Below are 20,672 nucleotides of genomic sequence, written 5' to 3' on the forward strand. Positions count from 1 at the left end.
TCACCAATAGTGTCCGCTTTCTGCAAGACAATTCCCCAGTTCACAACTCACATGTTGCTACCCCATCCCCCTTATTCACCAGACCTATCACCCTCTAACTTCCACCTCTTTCAATCATTGAAAGTCATTTTTGAAGGACAAGCACTTTCCAGATGATGAGACTCTGATTTCTGAAGTCACAATGTGGCTTTTGGAGAAACCTGTTTATAGTTGCATAAAGAGATGGGAGAAGTGAGTGTCCCTAGGTGGCACCTATGTAGAGAAAGACTAATAACTGCGCCAAGTTTCGTTGATCTCAGTCCACAGAAAGTGGGTCAGGGGAAATCTTTAATGAATGCCCCTCATAATTGAAGAAGGCGATGGGTCCAAATTCATCTACCCCAAAGTTCTTAAAGAACTCCAATCTGTGATTGTCGCACCTCTAACTGATTTATTCAACCAGTCCCTTCTAACAGGCGATGTTCCTGATCGTTGGAGAATGGCCAATGTTATACACATCCATAAGAAGGGTACGAGATAAGAAGCTGGAAACTACAGGCCAGTTAGTTTGACATCTGTAGTAGTTGGAAACTCTCCTGATAACACTAAACATCACAGCTTTACTGAGGGCTGATAATGTGAAACTAATCCCACTGATTTCTTTTATCATCACAAAAAAGATGGATGAAGGCGGTGCTGTGGATATTGCCATGAATTTTATATGTTTCTACTAGACATATGAGTTTTCCTTATGTATCTATATCAATACGATACATGATCAGGTTGACAGAAAGAATGTCTGTCTGTCATTGGTTTTAAAGCCGTTGTACCAGAATTAAAGGGGTTGTCTCGCGAAAGCAAGTGGGGTTCAGCACTTCTGTATGGCCATATTAATGCACTTTGTAATATACATCGTGCATTAAATATGAGCCATACAGAAGTTATTCACTTACCTGCTCCGTTGCTGGCATCCCCGTCTCCATGGCTCCGTCTAATTTTGGGGTCTTCTTGCTTTTTTAGACACGCTTGCGCAGAAGGGTCTTCTCCCTTCTGGTCGTCCCGGGCACGAGCGGCATTCTGGCTCCGCCCCTTTTACGTGTCATCGCGTAGCTCCGCCCCGTCACGTGTGCCGATTCCAGCCAATCAGGAGGCTGGAATCGGCAATGGACCACACAGAGCCCACGGTGCACCATGGGAGAAGACCCGCGGTGCATCGTGGGTGAAGATCCCGGTGGCCATCTTGGAGAAGGAAGAAGTCGCAGAGCGGGGATTCGGGTAAGTAATATATTTTTTTTAATTTTAACACATCCCTTGGGTTTGTCCTGCGCCGAACGGGGGCCTATGCAAAAAAAAAAAAACCCGTTTCGGCGCGAGACAACCCCTTTAACTTTTATCACGGATCCAGAGCGGACAACGGGGAAATGGAGGAGTGGGTAAGTATAATAAATACACCCCCAGCTCCCTGTCACTTCCCCGAACAGTCCCATAACTTATTTTATGGTGTTTTTCCATGATGACAGTGTCCCATTAAAGCACTGTAAACAGTTATCTTAAAAACAGTCCAGAACTGATAGAGAAAGGATATTTGAAATGTAAATCCTTTATATTATACAATGTAGACTTGTAGCTAGACAATCCTTCACCCAGGCAACACATCAGTTTGCTGCCCTAGACCACTGAATGCCAGTGCTGTTAATACTGTATATTCATTTTAGATGGAAGAGAGCTATTGGCAATAATTGGTGTATTTTTTACCTTCCCATGTAATATGAAACTGCACAATCACATATTTAATGAAGTATTTAAAATGCCTGTTAGTCAAGCATCTTGTAAACTCCATAATATATTCATTATTTTCTTATTCAGGTACTTTCAATGATTATGCCTAAGTCAATTACTATACTCCTTAAGGATAGGAAAAGTTTAAATAACGAAATGGTAATACTTAACATTATCCATCATAGGAAGTTGAAAATTAACAGTACTGTAAACAATGAGCACAATCTATAATCTTAATGTTGGCTTTCTTATTCACTGTGTTATGATAAGGATATGTATTTTTGTTGTTGGCATCAAATCTAAGATACATGTCTGGCAAGTATGAGTGAAAAAGACAAAGTACATGTGATAATGTGGGTTAAAATTGGCATGTTGCTTAAACATGAAGGTGTGTTAAGTTAAGGCAATAATTTAATACCTAGAGACTTGGAAGTATGCATGATGTAATATTTTTCACTTTATGTCAACTTATTTTGATACTTTGTTTCCACCTATGACCTCATTTCATACATATCAAATTGTATTGTTGCACATACTTGTACAAGTTGTAATGAATTGGTATACTGTATATTGGTAACTCTAATCCATTCAAAGGAAGCCTGTCAGCACTTTTGGGACTACTAACCCGCAAGCATACCATTACGCCATTGGGGTTTAGGCTTTGAAAGATGCCCTGTGAAAAATAGCCATTTTTGCATTGTCTAGAAAAATAAGTTATAAGTTACCAGAGATGAATCCTGAACTCTTCTTCAGCAACATTGGGCACATTTGCGATGCACTCATGAAGCCGAAAGCGGTAAACCTTGCTTCTCTGCAGGTGTACAGTCTCATGAGGTATACGGTCTACTGTTTCATATGTTCAATAGCACCAATACCACTCTCCAGTGAGTTGTAACTTCTAGTAGGCGGATGATTTTTCACAGGGGCAATTTTAGAAAGCTAAACCACATGGCATGCTGGTGATTTAATGTGCCCACCGGTGCTGATAGGTTTCCTTTAGGCTGCCTGTCCACAGGTGAGGATCTGTGGGCGATAAATCACCCGCAGATCACGCTCTGTAAAGCTTTCCATAGGGTTGCTATGAAAAGCACAGCGTCGGCGTCCATGAGCAGAGAATCATAGCAATTCTCAGCTCGCGGGATTTATATCGCGGCATGCTGCGATTGCCGCAATTCTCCATGGTGAGTCTTGAGTCTATCTATTAGATAGGCTCATGTCAGAGACCTATCAGCTCTCCTCCCTCATGTCAGAGACCTATCAGCTCTCCTCCCTCATCCCCCATGGTGGAATATCACTAGCGATAGTCTGCCTCGGGTGTGGACAGGGGGCCTTGGGCCCCCTGTCCATGGGCATGATTTCTCCGGCGGTAAATCGACAGCAAATCATGCTGTCTAAAGCTTTCAATAGCGTTGCTATGGAAAGAGCCGGCCCCCTGTCCATGAGCGGAGAATCATTGCGATTCTCCGCTCGTGGCTGGCAATTCGCAGCATGCTGCGAACTGCTCTGATTCTTCACAGTCAGCCTATCTGTCAGATAGGCTGACCTGCGGAGAACCATCTGCCGGCTCCTGCTCCTGGGCGGCAGCTCCTGCAGCTGAGATTTGCCGCGGGATACCGCAATGCCGGTGGACAGGGGACCTTAACCTCCCCTATAGTTTACCCTGAACAGAGCTGAATCTATAGGGAAAGGCACATTATAGTATTGGAGGAACTTAGCCTGTTCTACTTGAAGCAGCTTTAGCTCTGGTTCCATTAGCTATGTTGACATGCTTTTGGGGTTATTTTAAAACCAACACCCCAAAAGCATGGTAGTATCAGTGAAAGAATTGAAGTTGCAGCCATTTGAAGTACTGCTGTCATGTCTGTGTGCAGAGTGTGGGAGGGGGGAGGCGCAGTGGGGTATCAGCAAGCAGCAGAGACTCTGATCATTCTGCCTGTCCAGGGGAGGAGTAGCAGGCATACTTGTAGCACCATCCTTATCAGAGAATGTATTTGCTCTTTGATTGTCACATATGCAGGCCTTTTTATTTCATAAAGAAAAGGAGTGAAGAGATAAGGACTTGCTTATCAAATCACTTTGCTACGCCATTTAACCCTGCAGATGCTGCAGTCCAAACGTTTATACAGGTATTTCTTTTATGTTTTTGTTCCACTTACACATAGCTACAAAGCTACACATAATTGGTATCACCACATCCATAACAACCTCTACTATAAACTATTACATTATTTATCTAGCACAGTACATTTCGTTTTTTAAAAACCTAATTATCCAAAACTTTTATTCATTGCCCCGCAACAAAAAATTAATAAAAGTTATTCAATCAAAATACTAATGACCACCTGTCCTTGAGTGATTGTGTGAGTGTGTGTTACATGTGATGATGCCACCATCATGTGATCAGTCACCAGGCCTCTGAGCTCTACCCCTGATCACATGGCGGTGAAGTCATCACAGGTCCTTCATTCCTGTGCACTGAATGAGGGATTTCATGTGATACGTCACTGAGGCTGTTGTCTGGCTCTTCTGGTTTTGGACCAGATGACGTCACTGTCGTGTGAACAGGGGCAGAGCCCCGGCGACTGATCACATGACAATGACATCATCACAGGTCCTATAAGCACACGGCTGCTGTCCAGCTCTGCTGATTTATGACCTGTGACCAACGCCAATCCCTTTCATTATAGTATATTAGTAAGTGGCACAATGCGCCACCAGAAACCTTGGTACTTTAATTTCTCAATAATTACTAGTATATTATATGTACATGTAATTGATTCCTATAAAAACTAGAACTAACCCCGCAAAATATAAGTTCCCATACAGCTACACTGAAAAAAGAATAAAAAAAAGTTACATCTGTTGAAGTAAAAGGGGAAATATTTTAGTGGTTCTTAAGGCTAAAATTAGTTATGCCTGTAATGGGCTAAAAATACACATAAGAAAACTTTGCACTAAATATATTAACATGTGACAAATTCAAAATCTACAATATTAAAAGTGACATTTTCAGAATGGTTTTTCTACTTTAATGTGACTGCTAGGGGGTTTAAGTGTAAAGATGTTCATACACATTAGAGAATACTTTTATAACAACTAGTCACCTCCTGCTCTTTGTGACTGCCTATACAGTGTGTGGTAATATGCAAATTATAGGGGTTAGGTACTGGCAGCTGAACAAGGATGTAAGGGACCTTTCACGGTGCTTGAATTTGGCTGCACCATGCACCACAACATGCAGCTGAAAATGCTGCTGTGGAAATCCGCACCAAAAGCTGCATGTCTCTATGTAGATTTTGATGCAGAGTTGCCAGTAGAATTAAGACATTTTCAGTTAAACACGGAGGCATGCAAATTGTGGTGTGGAATTTCCCACTTGTGCGCTTTGCGGCCAATATCCATCCTTGTGAAAGGTCCCTAAAGACGTTTTGAGCACTGTCTCCTTTCACGAAGCAACAAGTTTGCAACAATATATGAGGAAGATGTTCTAGGACAGGCATTGAAGGAATTATGACTATCCAGCTACCTTTCTCCCCAAGAAAGAAACAACTCAGAATCTAAATCTCATTGAAATGATATCTGATTTGATATCAGTTTTGATTTTCTATATTGATACAATGTAAACTGAGAATTAAATAGAAAGCCACTTCCTTAAAATCTTGCCACATCAACATTCTCCATTTTCTGTAAAGAGAGGCTCAGCCCGATCCCAGACTTCTCAGTGTGTCTGTCAAAGTTACTTCTCATATTTGGAAGGAACAACTGAAAGAATGTGCTTCATTCTATGTAACGAAGAGTCCAAATGTAGCTTATAGAAAGATATTAGAAAGCTAACCATATGCACATTCTTTTCTATTTCGAGATATGAAGTCAAACAAAGGAGCCCTCTGTAAAAGAAGTAACATTTTACATTTGCTTGTCTTGTTTTAGTCATTCCATAATAACATGGCAGACGGCTGGTCAGCTATAATATAGGTATTATCTTTCAGCAAAAATACACTTACAAGGCATTTTCTATTTCTATATATTCTACATAACGTTGGGGAGGTACAAGAATTATATCAGATTTAACATTACAGAAACAGTAAAACAAATACTTGTACTGTTAAAGTATATTTGTTAAAAGTCAGAAACGCAATCTTTTCTCCATAGGGAGAGCACCTAGACAGTAAGTGAGGAGAATTAAAAGGCCATTCATGCTCCTCTGGGTAATATGCAAATAAGGGAGATGGAATAATACCTCGGGAGCGCCACCTATTGGAATGCAGCATTGTGGATGTATGGATTCTGGCTTCGCATTAAATTCTAAGTCATTGTTACAAGGCTTGTATAAAGAGTCTAACACTGACTTGCAGGAGTGCCGCCTTCTAATATGTGGCGCTGCAGAGGTATTGTTCCCTTCTAGGTGTTCAATCTAAGAAGAAAAGATAGTGTTCCTGTTCCATGTAGAAAAAATAGGCAGTAAAACTACAGCAATATTGCTCACATTTTTGCGGTAGATGAATCTCAATAGAATATAGTCTACTTTATGAAAAAAGTTATTGTGGCCTTTTTTGTGATTTTAAGTACATTTTATCCTATTGTCTGTAATGTTAGTGCAGGGAGTTGCAAGACAATGAGCACCCTGGACATAGGTTGTAAACTTGTGCATCGTAGCCAAAATTTAAACTAATATCTCAGGATGTAGTCTGGCCTTGAGGTCATAGGGGACCTTGAGGTGCTTTGTGTGGTACATTTATGTGGAAGGTACTGGACAGTCTGCCCTATATAATAGTAGGGGACCAAATATTTCTGGTAGAAATCTTGCCGACAAGTACATGATTCTGTTTCTAGAATTAATGACTGGAGAATGACTAATAAAGATATGTGCCAGCTTACCGATCAGTCACAGCTTTCATGAATTCTTCCACAAGGTCATCATACACCTTGCCTCTCACTCGTTTGTGTCTCAGTCCAATATAAAGAGGGTCTTGTAATAATTCCTGCAAAACAAAAAATTATTTGCCATGTCAGAGACCAGCATTACTATAGAATAAACTTACAGTTGGTGGAAAATAATAATAAAGGCAGATATTACTAACCTCTCCTATTCCAGTCCTCAGTCAGATAGATCCTTTATAAGAGACTTTAAACACCAAGTGGCAGATATATCTTTGGAATGATTACATTGCAGGTATAAGCCGAAGTCCATGAAACATGGATAAAATAATATACTTTAGTTACAAGGGAAATTTTATTTTCATTTTCCCATCCCCACTTTCCATTGCTATAGCCGTCTGAGGGCTTGTTTTTTTGCAGGATGAGTTATAATTTGTATGGTACTATTTAATGTATTGCAGTAAAAGTGAGATACGTATAATTACAGAGATGAAATTTATATAGTCTTTTTATGTTTTACTACTTTTAAAAAATAAAGATACTTTTACAAAAATTGCTTTCCATTGCAATATCATGAGATCAATAACTTTTTAATTTTTTCATCAATTGAGCTGCAGGAGGGCTTGTTTTTGCATGGTGAGCTGTATCATAGAATCATTGAGTTGGATGGGACCTCCAGGGTCATCGGGTCTAACCACCTGCTCAATGCAGGATTTACTAAGTCATCCCAGACAGATGTCTGCCCAGCCTCTGAACACTTCTATTGAAGGAGAACGCACCACCTCCCGTGGTAACCTGTTCCATTCATTGATCACCCTCACTGTCAGAAAGTTTTTTCTAATATCTAATTTGTGTCTCCTCCCTTTCAGTTTCATCCCATTGCTTCTAGGCTTCCCTTGTACAGATGAGAATAGGGCTGATCCGTCTGCACTGTGACAGCCCTTCACATATTTGTAGACAGCTATTAAGTTTCCTCTCAGCCTTCTTTTTTCAAGCTAAGCATTCCCAGATCCTTTACTCTGTCCTCATAGGACATGATTTGCAGACCGCTCACCATTCTGGTAACTCTCCTCTGAACTTGCTCCAGTTATGATACTTCAATAGTTCGGACTGTAGTTTTTATTACTACCATATTGGTAAATACATCTTATTGATCACTTTTTTTTATTCAATTTTTTAAGAGCCAGGATAACAAAAAAAAACTGCATTTTTCATATTTGTAGGCCACTGTCACACACAGCGCTTTTGTTCAGCGCTAAACGCTGTAAAATGCCTCTATTGTTTTCAATGGAGCTTCTCAGATGAGCATTTAAATGTAACATTTTTAACACTTCATTTTTCAAGTGCTGTCTGTTCTATTTTTGGGCGTTTCAGCATTTTTAAATGTGATGCGTCGCCCGTTGTACTGATTGGGGAGCGTTTTCAGGGCTGTCAAAAATGCATGTCAACGCAGCTGAAAATGCAGTTTTTACAAGCACCTGTGTGAGCGCGGCCTTTCAGTAATTACTTTACAGTATTCACCAGGCAGGATAAATATTATGATACTTTAATAGTTTGGACTTTTACGAACACTGTGATAACCAAATATGTGATTTTATTTTAATTATTTAGATTTTTTATTGTTAAATATTGGAAAAGGAGGTAGGGGAAGTTGAACTTTAGGGGGAAGGGGGATTTGAAGTTGTTTAAAAACCTTATTAAAAATTTTTGTACATTTTTATTTTGTCTCCACAAAGGATTTGAACTCATTTGAAAATGTACTACATTCTGCAATACTCCAGTATTGCAGTATATAGTGATTTTTAATTTTGTATAGGAAACCCTACTACAGGCAGGAACTCATAGGTATTCATACATGGCAGGCCTGATAGCCTTCACTAGGCTCCTGGCTATCGTGCTAACCCATCAGCACCTCTTGATTGCAGTATCTAAAAAGTTAACTGCTGCGAGCAAAGTTAGCACTGGTTGTGGCAGATGCTGGTGGATGCTAGCTGTGAAAAACAGCTGGTAACCACCAGGTATGGGATGGCATCAGCTCCCTAGACCATTCCATACACTCTTCACGACCGCATTACATAAATTTACATTATGAGGTTGTGAAGTGGTTAAGTAATTCTATTCTGCTGTACATTTACAAATAACACTGACACTAACATTTTCTTAATGTGAAATGGTAACATGAATTACACTGCAGGCTAAGAAATAGTTACACACTTTAATTTTCTCCCATTAAAGAAGCAATAAATCTTTGGAGTGCATGTTTTTATTTGTACAGTCATCCTAGCCATAATGTCATGCTTGGTAGGGATAGTCTACTGGATAGGATTGCCAAAAGCATAATTGAAGCCTTATTTATTGTAAAAAAAAGTAAAGATTACATGCAAACTAGGGTAAAACGGTCTGCATAATGATGGGCAATATGCCTTGTCCTGTGGCAACGCTTCATGATAATGCGGTCTACAAAGTCTACTGCCTCATAATAGAAATTACTGTGTCCTTCTCCCTTATGTTGTAATTAGAGTTGAGCGAACATACTCTGCCGAGCTTGATGCTCGTTCGAGTATTAGCGTACTCGATGGTGCTCGTTACTCGAATGAGCGTCAAGCCGTGTTTGACCCCGCCCCAGTTTTTGGCTCCTCCCCGCTGTGACGTGCCTGTTTTGGCCCCGCCGCGACGCAGCGCGCATCATGGGCAATTTTTTTTCTGGCAGGCAGGGGGGGGGGGGGGGGAGAGAGAGAGACAAACCTAGGGGGGAAAAAAGCTTGGGACCCTGCGTCCCACATCACAAAAATGCCCGAGTCTCCCATTGTAGTCAATGGGGTTCGTTACTCGAGTAGAGCTCTCGAATTTTATGAAAAGCTCGACTCGAATAACGCGGACCCGAGCATTTGGGTGCTCGCTCATCTCTAGTTGTAATATCAATGAAAGTGCCCTATTTCTCATGCTGTGACACTACATTGTAAGTCTATCTTAAAGGGGTTGTCCCGCGAAACAAAGTTGGGGTATACACTTCTGTATGGCCATATTAATGCACTTTGTAATGTACATTGTGCATTAATTATGAGCCATACAGAAGTTATTCACTTACCTGTTCCGTTGCTGGCGTCCCCGTCTCCATGGTGCCATCTAATTTTCAGCGTCTAATCGCCCGATTAGACGCGCTTGCGCAGTCCGGCCTTCTCCGTGTTGAATGGGGCTGCTCGTGCTGGAGAGCTGTTCCTCGTAGCTCCGCCCCGTCACGTGTGCCGATTCCAGCCAATCAGGAGGCTGGAATCGGCAATGGACCGCACAGAAGACCTGCGGTCCACCGAGGGTGAAGATCCCGGCGGCCATCTTCGCAAGGTAGGTAAGAAGTCACCGGAGCGCGGGGATTCGGGTAAGTACTATCCGTTTTTTTTTTTCAACACATGCATCGGGTTTGTCTCGCGCCGAACGGGGGGGCTATTGAAAAAAAAAAAAACCGTTTCGGCACGGGACAACCCCTTTAAATACTTTGCTGTACAGTTGAATGTAATATATTGTTGTCTATAACCAGCCATTTCAGGTTGGGAGGAGACTAAAGTGCTCTTCAATTGGACTACGGACAGGAAGTTGAGAAGAATCCTTGCCTTCATTGATCACTATCGTACTTTACCTCACCTCTTCTGTTCTGAGAACATTCATATACATTTAGTTACATTTGTGTAAATGATATTAGAAGTTCTTTTTACACTCTTCTATTTGATAAGATAAACATGTAAGTCGTAACTGTATTTGTAACTAACTTTTTACATGTCATAGAGATATTTCATAAGTTTGGACAGTGTGGACCCACTGGTGAGATTTGCGCTGATCACTAGAATGAGGGGGCTGCAGTGCTAACTCAAGTGCTACACCTTTTGACCATGTTCGTTACTTGTCAGCTCCTCTCTGCAGCTGAAGACAGGCTCATAGAGCTCTATACGTAGAAGATGTCCTCTATAGATCTAGGCCATTGACCTCTAAGCACTTGTCTTCAGCTGCCAGAATAGGCAAGTAATAAAGACAGTCAAAGTGGAACAGTGCTTGGGTAAGTGTTGCAGTCCCCTTGTTCTAGCAAACCGTAGAGGTCTCAGTGGAGGGACATTTCAAAAGCTAGCTAAAAGTGCAGTTACTTTTTAAGGTCTTGATGCCACGTAACTCTGTTGCTAATGAAGAAATTAAGACTTCTGGTAATCAATAAATTGATGCAATGTATAAATGATCTCAATACCAGAATATTGGCAAGGATATCTTCACGATCCTGAAGTCAAGTTGACAAATGTTTAAGCTGATACTGTACATAAATCAGTTACTGAATATTGCCAGATGGCAGGCACCAGCTGGGCCGGGTAAAAGGGTTACAGGAGCCCCCTAGGTCGGGCTCCGGACAGTTGTTTACGGCTGCAGGCTACACAACCACCAGGTTTTTCTCTACTAGCACTTTTTTGCTGCTGCATGCTCTGCTGCCATCCCAAATTGTGCTGTTACCACTTTCCTCTCATTCAATATCCTGACGCAGACGATGCAATTACATCATTCCATTGCACCGCCTGTGCTGAGCAAGAAGATGACTCTGGCTTGGCATGCTTAGGTAAGAAATTTGTTTTTATGTTATTTGGACCAATATTACTCTCAGAGATGCATAATGGCTATACAAGAACTGGGAGGCACTGGGGGCACTAGAAGTAATATTAAGGGCACACTTAGGGACACTGTTGCTATTGAGGGAACACTTGGGGGCACTATTACTGTTAAAGGGGCACTTGGGAGTACTATTACTATTAAGGGACTACATGACAGCACTATTACAATTAAAGGGGTTGTCCCGCGATAGCAAGTGGGGTTAAGCACTTCTGTATGGCCATATTAATGCACTTTGTAATATACATCGTGCATTAAATATTGGCCATACAGAAGTTATACACTTACCCCCTCTGGTGCTGGCGTCCCCATCTTCATGGCGCCGACCAAAACCGCCTTCTCCCTGGATTAGACGCGCTTGCGCTGAAGGGGCTGCTCTGGCGTGCTCGCGCCGCACAGGGCGTCTAATCCAGGGAGAAGGCAGCTTTGGTCGGCGCCATGGAGATGGGGACGCCAGCACCGGAGGGGGTAAGTGTATAACTTCTGTATGGCCAATATTTAATGCACGATGTATATTACAAAGTGCATTAATATGGCCATACAGAAGTGCTTAACCCCACTTGCTATCGCGGGACAACCCCTTTAAGGCGACATTTAGGGGCACTATTACTATTATTTATATTTAGGGGCACTGTTAGTATTAAGGGTGCATTTGGGAGCACTATTACTATCAAGGGGGCATTTGGGGTCACTATTACTATTCTATTAAGGAAACATTTAGACACACTATTACTTTTAAGGGGATATTTAGGGATATTACTATTACAGCGACACTTGGGTGCACTATTACTTTGTAAGGGTCACAGTGGTGAGCATTAGTATTGTATGGGGACATAAAAGGATTATTATTACTATGTGAGAGCACAAAAGAGGGAACTATTACTTTTTGGGGTATAGAAAATGGCACTTTTACTATGTGGTTCACTATTATCATCTGTGGCCTAATAACCAACACTATCTATTTAGCACTTTTTTTAGGGACATTATCTGACACTTGTTCTTCAAAGTGTTGCCTGTGTGGCGCTATATTTTTGGATAGGTAATTATAGTTATGACAAGTGTACTTAATTCTGAAGCAAAATATTTCCAAAAAACCATACCAAACAGTAATGGGGTCTGAATGGGCAGCAACACAATTAGGGTAGTAGGTTGGGAAAGGATTAATGAGGTGCCAAAAAAACAAGGACCCAAAGATGTCTATGTTGCAAACTTTACAGAAACAAGTCGAGGCTGGAAGAATTTTTTTTATGGTGGTCTGGGCCTGATGAAAAAGACAGGCAAAGTCACTAAAAATAACTGTATAGTAATCACTTATATAATCTGCAGATCCATCGTTAGAACAGGTTTCTACCACTATATTGTCACTGTATGGTGTTAATATCGATCTCTGTATAACCACCATGATTAGGATGTGCATCTATAATGCTGTGAGTTCAGGTCAATAGAAAATCTACTCTAAATCAATATCAGGTTGAGAAATTCATCCGCATTGAGTGCAAAAAGGCAGTTGTAATATCCTTGTCTGAAACTGCTCATATAGAGAAGGAATATAGTTCTTGGTTTTGGTGCTGTATTTATGGTAAGAGCTTGGTTCTTATACTGTACTTATGTAATGAGTTTGCTTCTGGTGCAGCATTTATGATGTAAACGTGGTTCTGGTGTCGTATGTATGTACTGAAGTTAGTTACGATGCAGTGTTTATGTTACATACATAACACAAATACTTTTAACATAGGTTAAAAGTAGAAACACTCAGTTGTACTGGCTGTACACTGCCAAATTATGTGCATCCAAAGTGGCAGCAAAATATTAACAATAATTTCTGCAGGCATCGGCCACAGCAGGTGGGCATGATTTGGCTTTGTATGGCCCTTGGTACTGTTTCCACCTTTAGGACGTGCCTTGACTCATGGCACAGTACGGTGTGCTTGCACCCCAGGCTATAATCTGCCAGCCAGCCACTGCCACAGGGGGTGAAACTCAACTTTCATAAGTACTTATTCCATGCTTATTATTAGAGATGAGCGAGCATACTCGCTAAGGACAATTGCTCAATCGAGCATTGCCCTTAGCGAGTATCCCCCTGCTCGGCAGAGAAGGTTCGGCTGCCGGCGCGGGTGACAGGTGAGTTGCGGCCATGAGTAGGGGGGAGCGGGGGGTGGAGAGGGAGAGAGAGATCTCCCCTCCGTTCCTCCCCGCTCTCCCCCGCCGCTCCCTGCCTGCCGCCGGCAACGAATCTTTGCTCCCGAGCGGGCAGGTACTCGCTAAGGGCAATCCTCGTTCGAGCAATTGTCCTTAGCGAGTATGCTCGCTCATCTCTACTTATTATATTCCTGATGTCTGACAGAAAATTGAAAGTGCAGATTTACGGTAGTTATTTTCCATGCTCAATCATATGTACTGTATGAAAATGCAGGATGCCAGAAAGCTGCAACACAATTATTGTGTATAATGTCTGAGTGCTGGAAAAAAAATATAAATAGATGATCAGCATGAAGAAGAGAATGCTCACACGCAGAAAAAAGAAACACTGTGTTCTCAAATGCTAAGCTAATTGAATATTATAAATGTACAGATAACATTACTAAAAGAAGAATTATGGAGGATAACATGAGAAAGGCTGCATAAACCTGAGTCTATGGTGGTACATGTACATGGACCCAAATTTACAAAGTGCATTATGTTTTTATAAAATGACCATTTTTTGGTTGAAACTGCTGAAAGGGAAGAATGAGAGCAAACATGGCCCATGGGATATGTAAAGTATAGAAAAGATCATCTTTTCCACTGGAGCAGCTGTATTTATTCTGAAAACAACTCAAGGCAAGTAATGCAGAGCTCTAGCAGACACGATAACGAAGCATTACTAACATATTAAGGATGAAAAGTAGATTCAACTGAAAGAAAAGTGGGACATTTTTAATTGTTATAATAAAGGTTAAGTTTCATTGGTAGTCCTTCTTAGAAAACTTGTTGGGAAGAGGCATGGCCACCCCCAACTGACAGATTTATGTAGAATTTATGCCAGAAACCAGTGTAAATTATGCCAGAAATGTATGCCAGGTTGAACCTGGCAAACCTTTCAGAGAATGTGCATGGAGGTGCCGGGATACGCCTTAGACATGAAGGACAGCACAGAGCATGTGGCTACATGAACAGTTGGCACAGTCAATCACGAGAGTTGGACTGGTCTACCAAGGAACAAAAGGACCCCTTGATCGACCCAGGAAATAACACAATAATGGACCACATGGGGTTGTGGGTTGATTCATAAATAACCCCAATGATGTGAATTGTGAGCACAATGTTAACACAATGTAGGATGCAATTAAAAGGACTTGCACAATCAACTTCATATGCTTCTAAGATGGGCTTTGGCTAAGGTTCTCATCATTCACAAGAAGAGGGCGGGGTGGGAGATTTTTTCCCTTATGGGGATTTTTTTTTGATATATGAAAACTTCACAATTGTATTTCTACAGATATAATTGCATCACTTTTATTATTGTTTGCAAAATGATTTGTTTTCTGTGCTGAAAATTTTAGAATAAAAAGATATTTAAAGAAAGTCCATGTTGTGTAATCCCTCAGAATCATTCCCTTCTGTGGGCCCGAGGCATGCTAGTCCACCTCTGTCAGTCTTATGTATTCTTTATATAATAAAATTGCAAAGCCGTATAGATCATATGTGAGCCATTTTAGCCATTTTAAGAACATCCTAGTGTCATCAGGAGTAACAACTAATTTACAGTGTTACTCACACATGCAAAAAGCCAATTTCTTTTCAGCACTATGCTTTTAATAAAATGCTAAAGTAAAGCTGTATAGGAAAGAAAGGAAAATATTTTTTGATTTGGTCCCATGTTATTGAGTCATGATTTTGGCTTTATTTTCCGCTTTCACATGATATTTTATTTATCATCAGAAGCATTCATGACTGTAAAGCATCATGAGAAATATAGGTCAGAATGTGTGGTGAATGACCTCATGTTACATTAGATAATCTGTTTCTGTGCGTTCACAAAACATTACCCTGGAGAAAACTCTCCGATTTGTGGGATTTCTCTATAGTGGCCACATAAATCAAATAGAATTTTTCTTAATACAATATGTTACCAACTGCACAAGAGTATGTTTCATGCCCACACAATTGCGCTAAAATTGAGAGATGGAGGTGGAGCCAGCTTAGAAAGCTGCCAATCAGGGCCAGACTGCCCCTGTGTTACAGCTGGAGATGAAGAGTGGAGCTGGAAGACTCTTACTGCTTCCTGTCTGTTGAGCTGCACCTATGCCCCTATTGGTCTGCTGCTCCAAGCAGTGCCACCTCTAGGCTGTGCTGGTCAACTAATGTGCTTCTGGCCTGAAGGCTTCTGCAATGGACATACTCAGTGGAGCAGCCAGAGAGACTACCTTCCCTGTTAGCTTGGGCCCTGATTCTCTTGTCTCAACATCTCAGTAGTGCCAGCGCCAGCCTCTGAACCCAGACCTAGGCCTTCAAGATTATTTAAATAAGGTCCAGATCTGCTTGGCACTTGGAGCCCAGGACTTCAGTAGCAAGGACCCATAAAACGGTTTGGCCTAGCAATGTCTTATTCACCTTTGGATGCAAGCTGCAGAGTACCCCACTGAAAGCATGCGTAGAGAATGAGGGATGGTGACTGACCAAAGTGGGTGGTGTCATGTGATCAGTCAGCTGTATTTGCACATATTTATTTCTCTCTGTTTGTATAAGCATATGTGTTTACATGTATATGCAAAAGTGTGCCTCTGAGTGTGTGTGCATGCGCAAATGCATGGCTGTGAGTCTGCAAAAGTGTGCCATTGTGTGTGCATGTGTATGAAAGCTTGCTTCTGTGTGTGAATTTAAGGGCTGCTTCAGACATGCGTATGCACAAATATGCTGCAAGCAGCGCATCGGATTTGCAGAGTGAACGAGGTTTATTTGTGCGCATGTCTACACATACTCCTGTAATTTTTTTGGGAACAGACAGCCTGTTCATATACATTTGCAACATTCCCTGCCCTGATTTAAAAAGCTATTTAGCCTAATGAGGTCCAGGTCCTTTTTACTCCCTGTAGGAACAACCCCACACTGGAACCTAAGGACCTAACTCACCCAGAGATGGTGTAGTGGCCCAGAGTTAGTAGGGGCCCCTCCATAAATATGAATGCATTTGTCCCGTGCTTATTGTATTGTCAGTGTCTTTATGTTGTATGAATTTGACGTGTATTGCACCTCTGCAGCACTGAATGGGTTAACGTCTGTTATGTCTGGAAAAGTATCTTGTTGCCTGTCACATGATCATGTTTGATATATATGTGTTTGCAAGGTGGATGCAGTGGAGAATGCCTGCGAGACCCGTGCAGCTAGGACATCCCAGCTTAGCCAGAGAGTTGAGTTGAGTAAGGGCTAATTCCCACGTCTGGATTTCTGCTGCACTTTTACACGGCGGAAATCCACGGAGTTATGCCGCAGCTATTAGGTTCTGTTGAACCTAATAGCCCAGTGTTCACGCTGTGGAATTCTGCAGCGTGAAAGAAACCGCTGCATGCTCTAATTGCCATGGGAATACGTGCGTCCAGCTTCCATTGTAGTCAATGGAAGCCGGCCTTCACGCTATACTTCCGCTGTAGCACAGCGGAAGTATCGCGTGAATACGCATTCCCACCCACTGCCGGCCGCGTCATCCTGCACTGCTGCCGGCTTGAGGGACAGGAATAATGCGGCAGATTCGGGAGGTGAGCCTGAGGGTTTTGGGGGGCACTGTGGCAGACTCCGCTGCGATATTCCACTAGTGGAGTCTGCCACAGCCGTGGGCATAAGGCCTAAAAGAGACTTTGTACAGCCCCTAGAGAAGCACCAGGATTGAAGACGCCGAGTGGATGCCTTGTGAATGCCCTGGGCCCAATGTACCCAGACCTTTGTCTTAATTGATGGGAAGGACTGAGAGAAAATGAGGAGCTGCCATGCATTGTACCCACTTTCTAAGTGTGAGTGATGACCGTTAGAGAGCTAAAGAGAGAAAAGAGTGGCCAGGAACAGAACCCCACAAATAACTAGACTGTGGACTCATCTGTAAACCTGTGAATCCTCCCTGTCACACCACTTTGTGTCTTGTACTACTTTCCTGCTGGCATGTATTGCTGAACTGTACAAAGTGATTTCCAGTAAACGAACTTCACCGATTGTTCCCGATTTGGCTCCGAAAGTTAAATCCCTGTGCGTGGACTGTTTATTGTTAACAGTTGAATTCACAGCAGAGGACGGAACAGTGGTGTCGCAAATGACAAAAGTGGGTTAACCTATTTAATAGCCTGCCCTCGGCCCCTTGGATATGTCCCTGGTTACCCTCTGGATGGGAGCTGGTACAGCTGGTACTACCCCACTGTCTCCTAGGCTGGGGCCCACTCCTTGGATGCCGCAATGGTAAACGATCCAAGCAGTACAGGACACAGTTCACACCAACATAGCATGGAATGCATACACAATTGAACAGGACAGTTCACACCACATGTCTGGCAACCAATTCCGACACACAGAACACATCGCAGCTTACCCCCCGCAGAGCAACAAGCAAGAATGCAAACATAAGTAGGAATGATGAACATCAATCCCTCCAACCAGAGGGCTGATATTTATATGCAACAGACAGGTGATGATTGGTTGTCTAGAAAACACCACACAGAGCCAACTCAATCATGCCACACCTGTGGAAATGTGCTCCTGAAAACCCATAGTACTACAGGTCCCTGAAGCACAACATAATCTACTCCTACAACAATGATTCTATAAGTTCCTGGCTCAATTCTAGTCATGTTTCTATATTTTTGGTATTTGCTCAATCTTGTGTATTGTGACTAGCAGGCATGCGTGAAAAGATTGCAGGCGTACTGCACTAAAATCACGTGAATAGCTTAATTAGCAGTAAAAAAAAAGGCAGTTCACACGATTGGGAGCTACGTGGTGTGTGTTATCCAGCTCCTAAAGGAGTCTATGGAAACTCCGACGCATCACACACCGAATGTGAAAGCTTCTATAGGAAATCATTGATTCTATTAGTCTCAATCTTTTCACGTGCCTATAATGCGCTAAAACCATGCTAGTGGGAACGAGCCCTAACACTAATCTCTATCAGCACAGAAGAGGAGTATTCCAGCTGGTTACATGTGACTCAAAGTCCCTTCAGAACTGAATATGTACCTTGAAAAAAAGCTTTTGGATATTTTCATCTATTTTACAAAAACTAGAGACAAAATTTTAGGTAAAAAAACGGCCTTACTCGAAGTCAACCTTAGTAGATGTCAATGCTAGTGGAGGTTTTACTGTAGTAATTATTAGGAAATTATAGTACCAGTGTTTCTGGTGGCGCAATGTGCCACACAGCTGTGCTACATGGTACATTCATTATGATCCCCCCACAGCACACACAGCTTTGCTATATGGTACATCCATCCTGATTTCCAGACATCACCAGCACAGCAGACTCCTGGGTACAGTGATCAGCGTCTGTTCATGTGATCCCTGACTCCACCCACACAGGTGATCACATGACGGTGACGTCATCACAGGTCCTGTTGGCTGCTGTTGACTTATCCAGTATACAGTAATTTCTATCAAACTGCACAATGGCTCCTCCCACAGCAGTGATGTCACCACAGGTACTTCAGCCCACCAGATCTCTGTGGTGGCGGTAGGTCAGTGTCTCCTGTCAGGACCACTGAGTTGTGGCTGAGAAAAGAACGGCTTAGTTGTAATCTCATTTTGTTATTTTTGTCCTCCCCTTCCAAGAGCCCTAACTGTGTTGTTCTTCTGTCGGTCAGGCTCTGTGTTTTATATATGTTGTAGGACCTGTGATGTCACCAGGGGCGGAGCATGAGAAGCATCCACACATATTCATACATACTCATGGTCAAGTGGTCGTTAGTAGTTATAAGGCCAAATGTCCACGGGCGGATTTGATGAATCTGCGCAGGGCACCCGCAAATCAAGCCACCCATAGAGAAGCATGGGCATCTGCAAATGGATTTAAGCATGTGGATTTGTTTTGCGGACCTTTTGGTCTGGAAAACAAATTGCAGCATGCTCCATTTTTGTATGGTTCTCCTATGGACGGCTTCTATTAAAGTCAATGGAAGCTGGTGGGAGATTTAAAAAAAATCTGTACTGCGCCTGTCCAATGGCAAACCATGTGGACCACTCACAGTACAGATAACCTGGAAGTGGAGAGGTCTGCGTGGATCCTGCCGACTTCCCGCAGAGGTACGCAGGGTCCTTGGCCATGGGCCCGGTGGGATTCCGCTGTGGGATCTGACCCGCCCATGGATATTGGGCCTTACAAGCAGAAAAAAAGGTTGAAAATTAGATTTTTTTTATACATAAATGTAAAACGTATCAACCAAAATTCACCAATAACATAAAGTCCAATTTGTCACGAAAAAAAACCTATCTCAGTTCCATTTGCATAAGTAAAGGCATTCCATAGTTATTACCACTTAAGGAGACACATGTCAAATTTGAAAAATGCAGCTTGGTAAGGAATACCAAAACTTCCTACGGGGGAAGGGTCTAGATCATTACATGTTTTGCATGGAATTAAACTTCATTGAGCCACAAAAGTGGTATTTAAAGGAATATTCTTGACATTAATGGCATATGCATGGGATATGCTATAAATGTCTGATAGATATTGGACCCTCCTTTTGGACGCACATGTATCTCCAGAACTAGAGTCCCCTGGCCCAATTCTGCCTGGTTAGGCAATTTGGCTGTTTCTGTGACTCTGATAAAAGTGAACTGATAAAGCCAAGAACATGTGCTGCTACTACTCCATATATCTTCTTCTGGAATGCAGCAATCATCAGGGGGCATGTGGTTGGGAGACGCACATCATGGAGATAGATGTAGATCTAACCTTTTGGACTCACACCTATCAGACATTTATACTATATCCAGTGGATATGCCTTGAGTTTCTGAGATGGAATTTCCCATTAAAAAATTCTTTCTAGAGGAGTAGCCTCAAAGAAGATGGGTAGCATACAAAGCACAGTATATAATGCAACTGAAATGTGTTATAGGCAATCTGGTCTAGATAAAGAGATCATCTTCTCAAAGAGGTGGTCCTCTGGAGAGGTCTCACAGTCTATTATCCTATTGTTTAAATGTTTCCAAATATTTGCTTAGATTTGCCACACCTATGTTATTATTGTTTGTTACCAAGGACAGTCAACTAATTAGAAAAAGACTGTTATGCCAATACATACTTAATATTTTGGTACATTAATCCAATTTAGTGTATTGTTAATAATGAATGAGGAGCAGTAGTTAAATAAAAGTGCTTAGCGACCACGGATACACTATTTTTAACCTAATTAAAAACATTTGCAAGCATTTATTT

General features: G+C 42.0%; 1 protein-coding gene across 1 annotated transcript in view; it reads right to left on the reverse strand.

Moving 5' to 3' along the window:
- ME1 (malic enzyme 1) overlaps positions 1-20,672 on the reverse strand; it is a 283,827-nt gene that overhangs the window by 135,107 nt on the left and 128,048 nt on the right. Inside the window, exon 6 of the mRNA XM_066604990.1 lies at positions 6,637-6,740. Within this exon, the coding sequence (XP_066461087.1) occupies positions 6,637-6,740 (104 nt within the window). The remainder of the gene's footprint in view (positions 1-6,636; positions 6,741-20,672) is intronic.

This window comes from Eleutherodactylus coqui, chromosome 1, assembly GCF_035609145.1.
Source record: "Eleutherodactylus coqui strain aEleCoq1 chromosome 1, aEleCoq1.hap1, whole genome shotgun sequence".
NCBI lineage: Eukaryota > Metazoa > Chordata > Amphibia > Anura > Eleutherodactylidae > Eleutherodactylus > Eleutherodactylus coqui.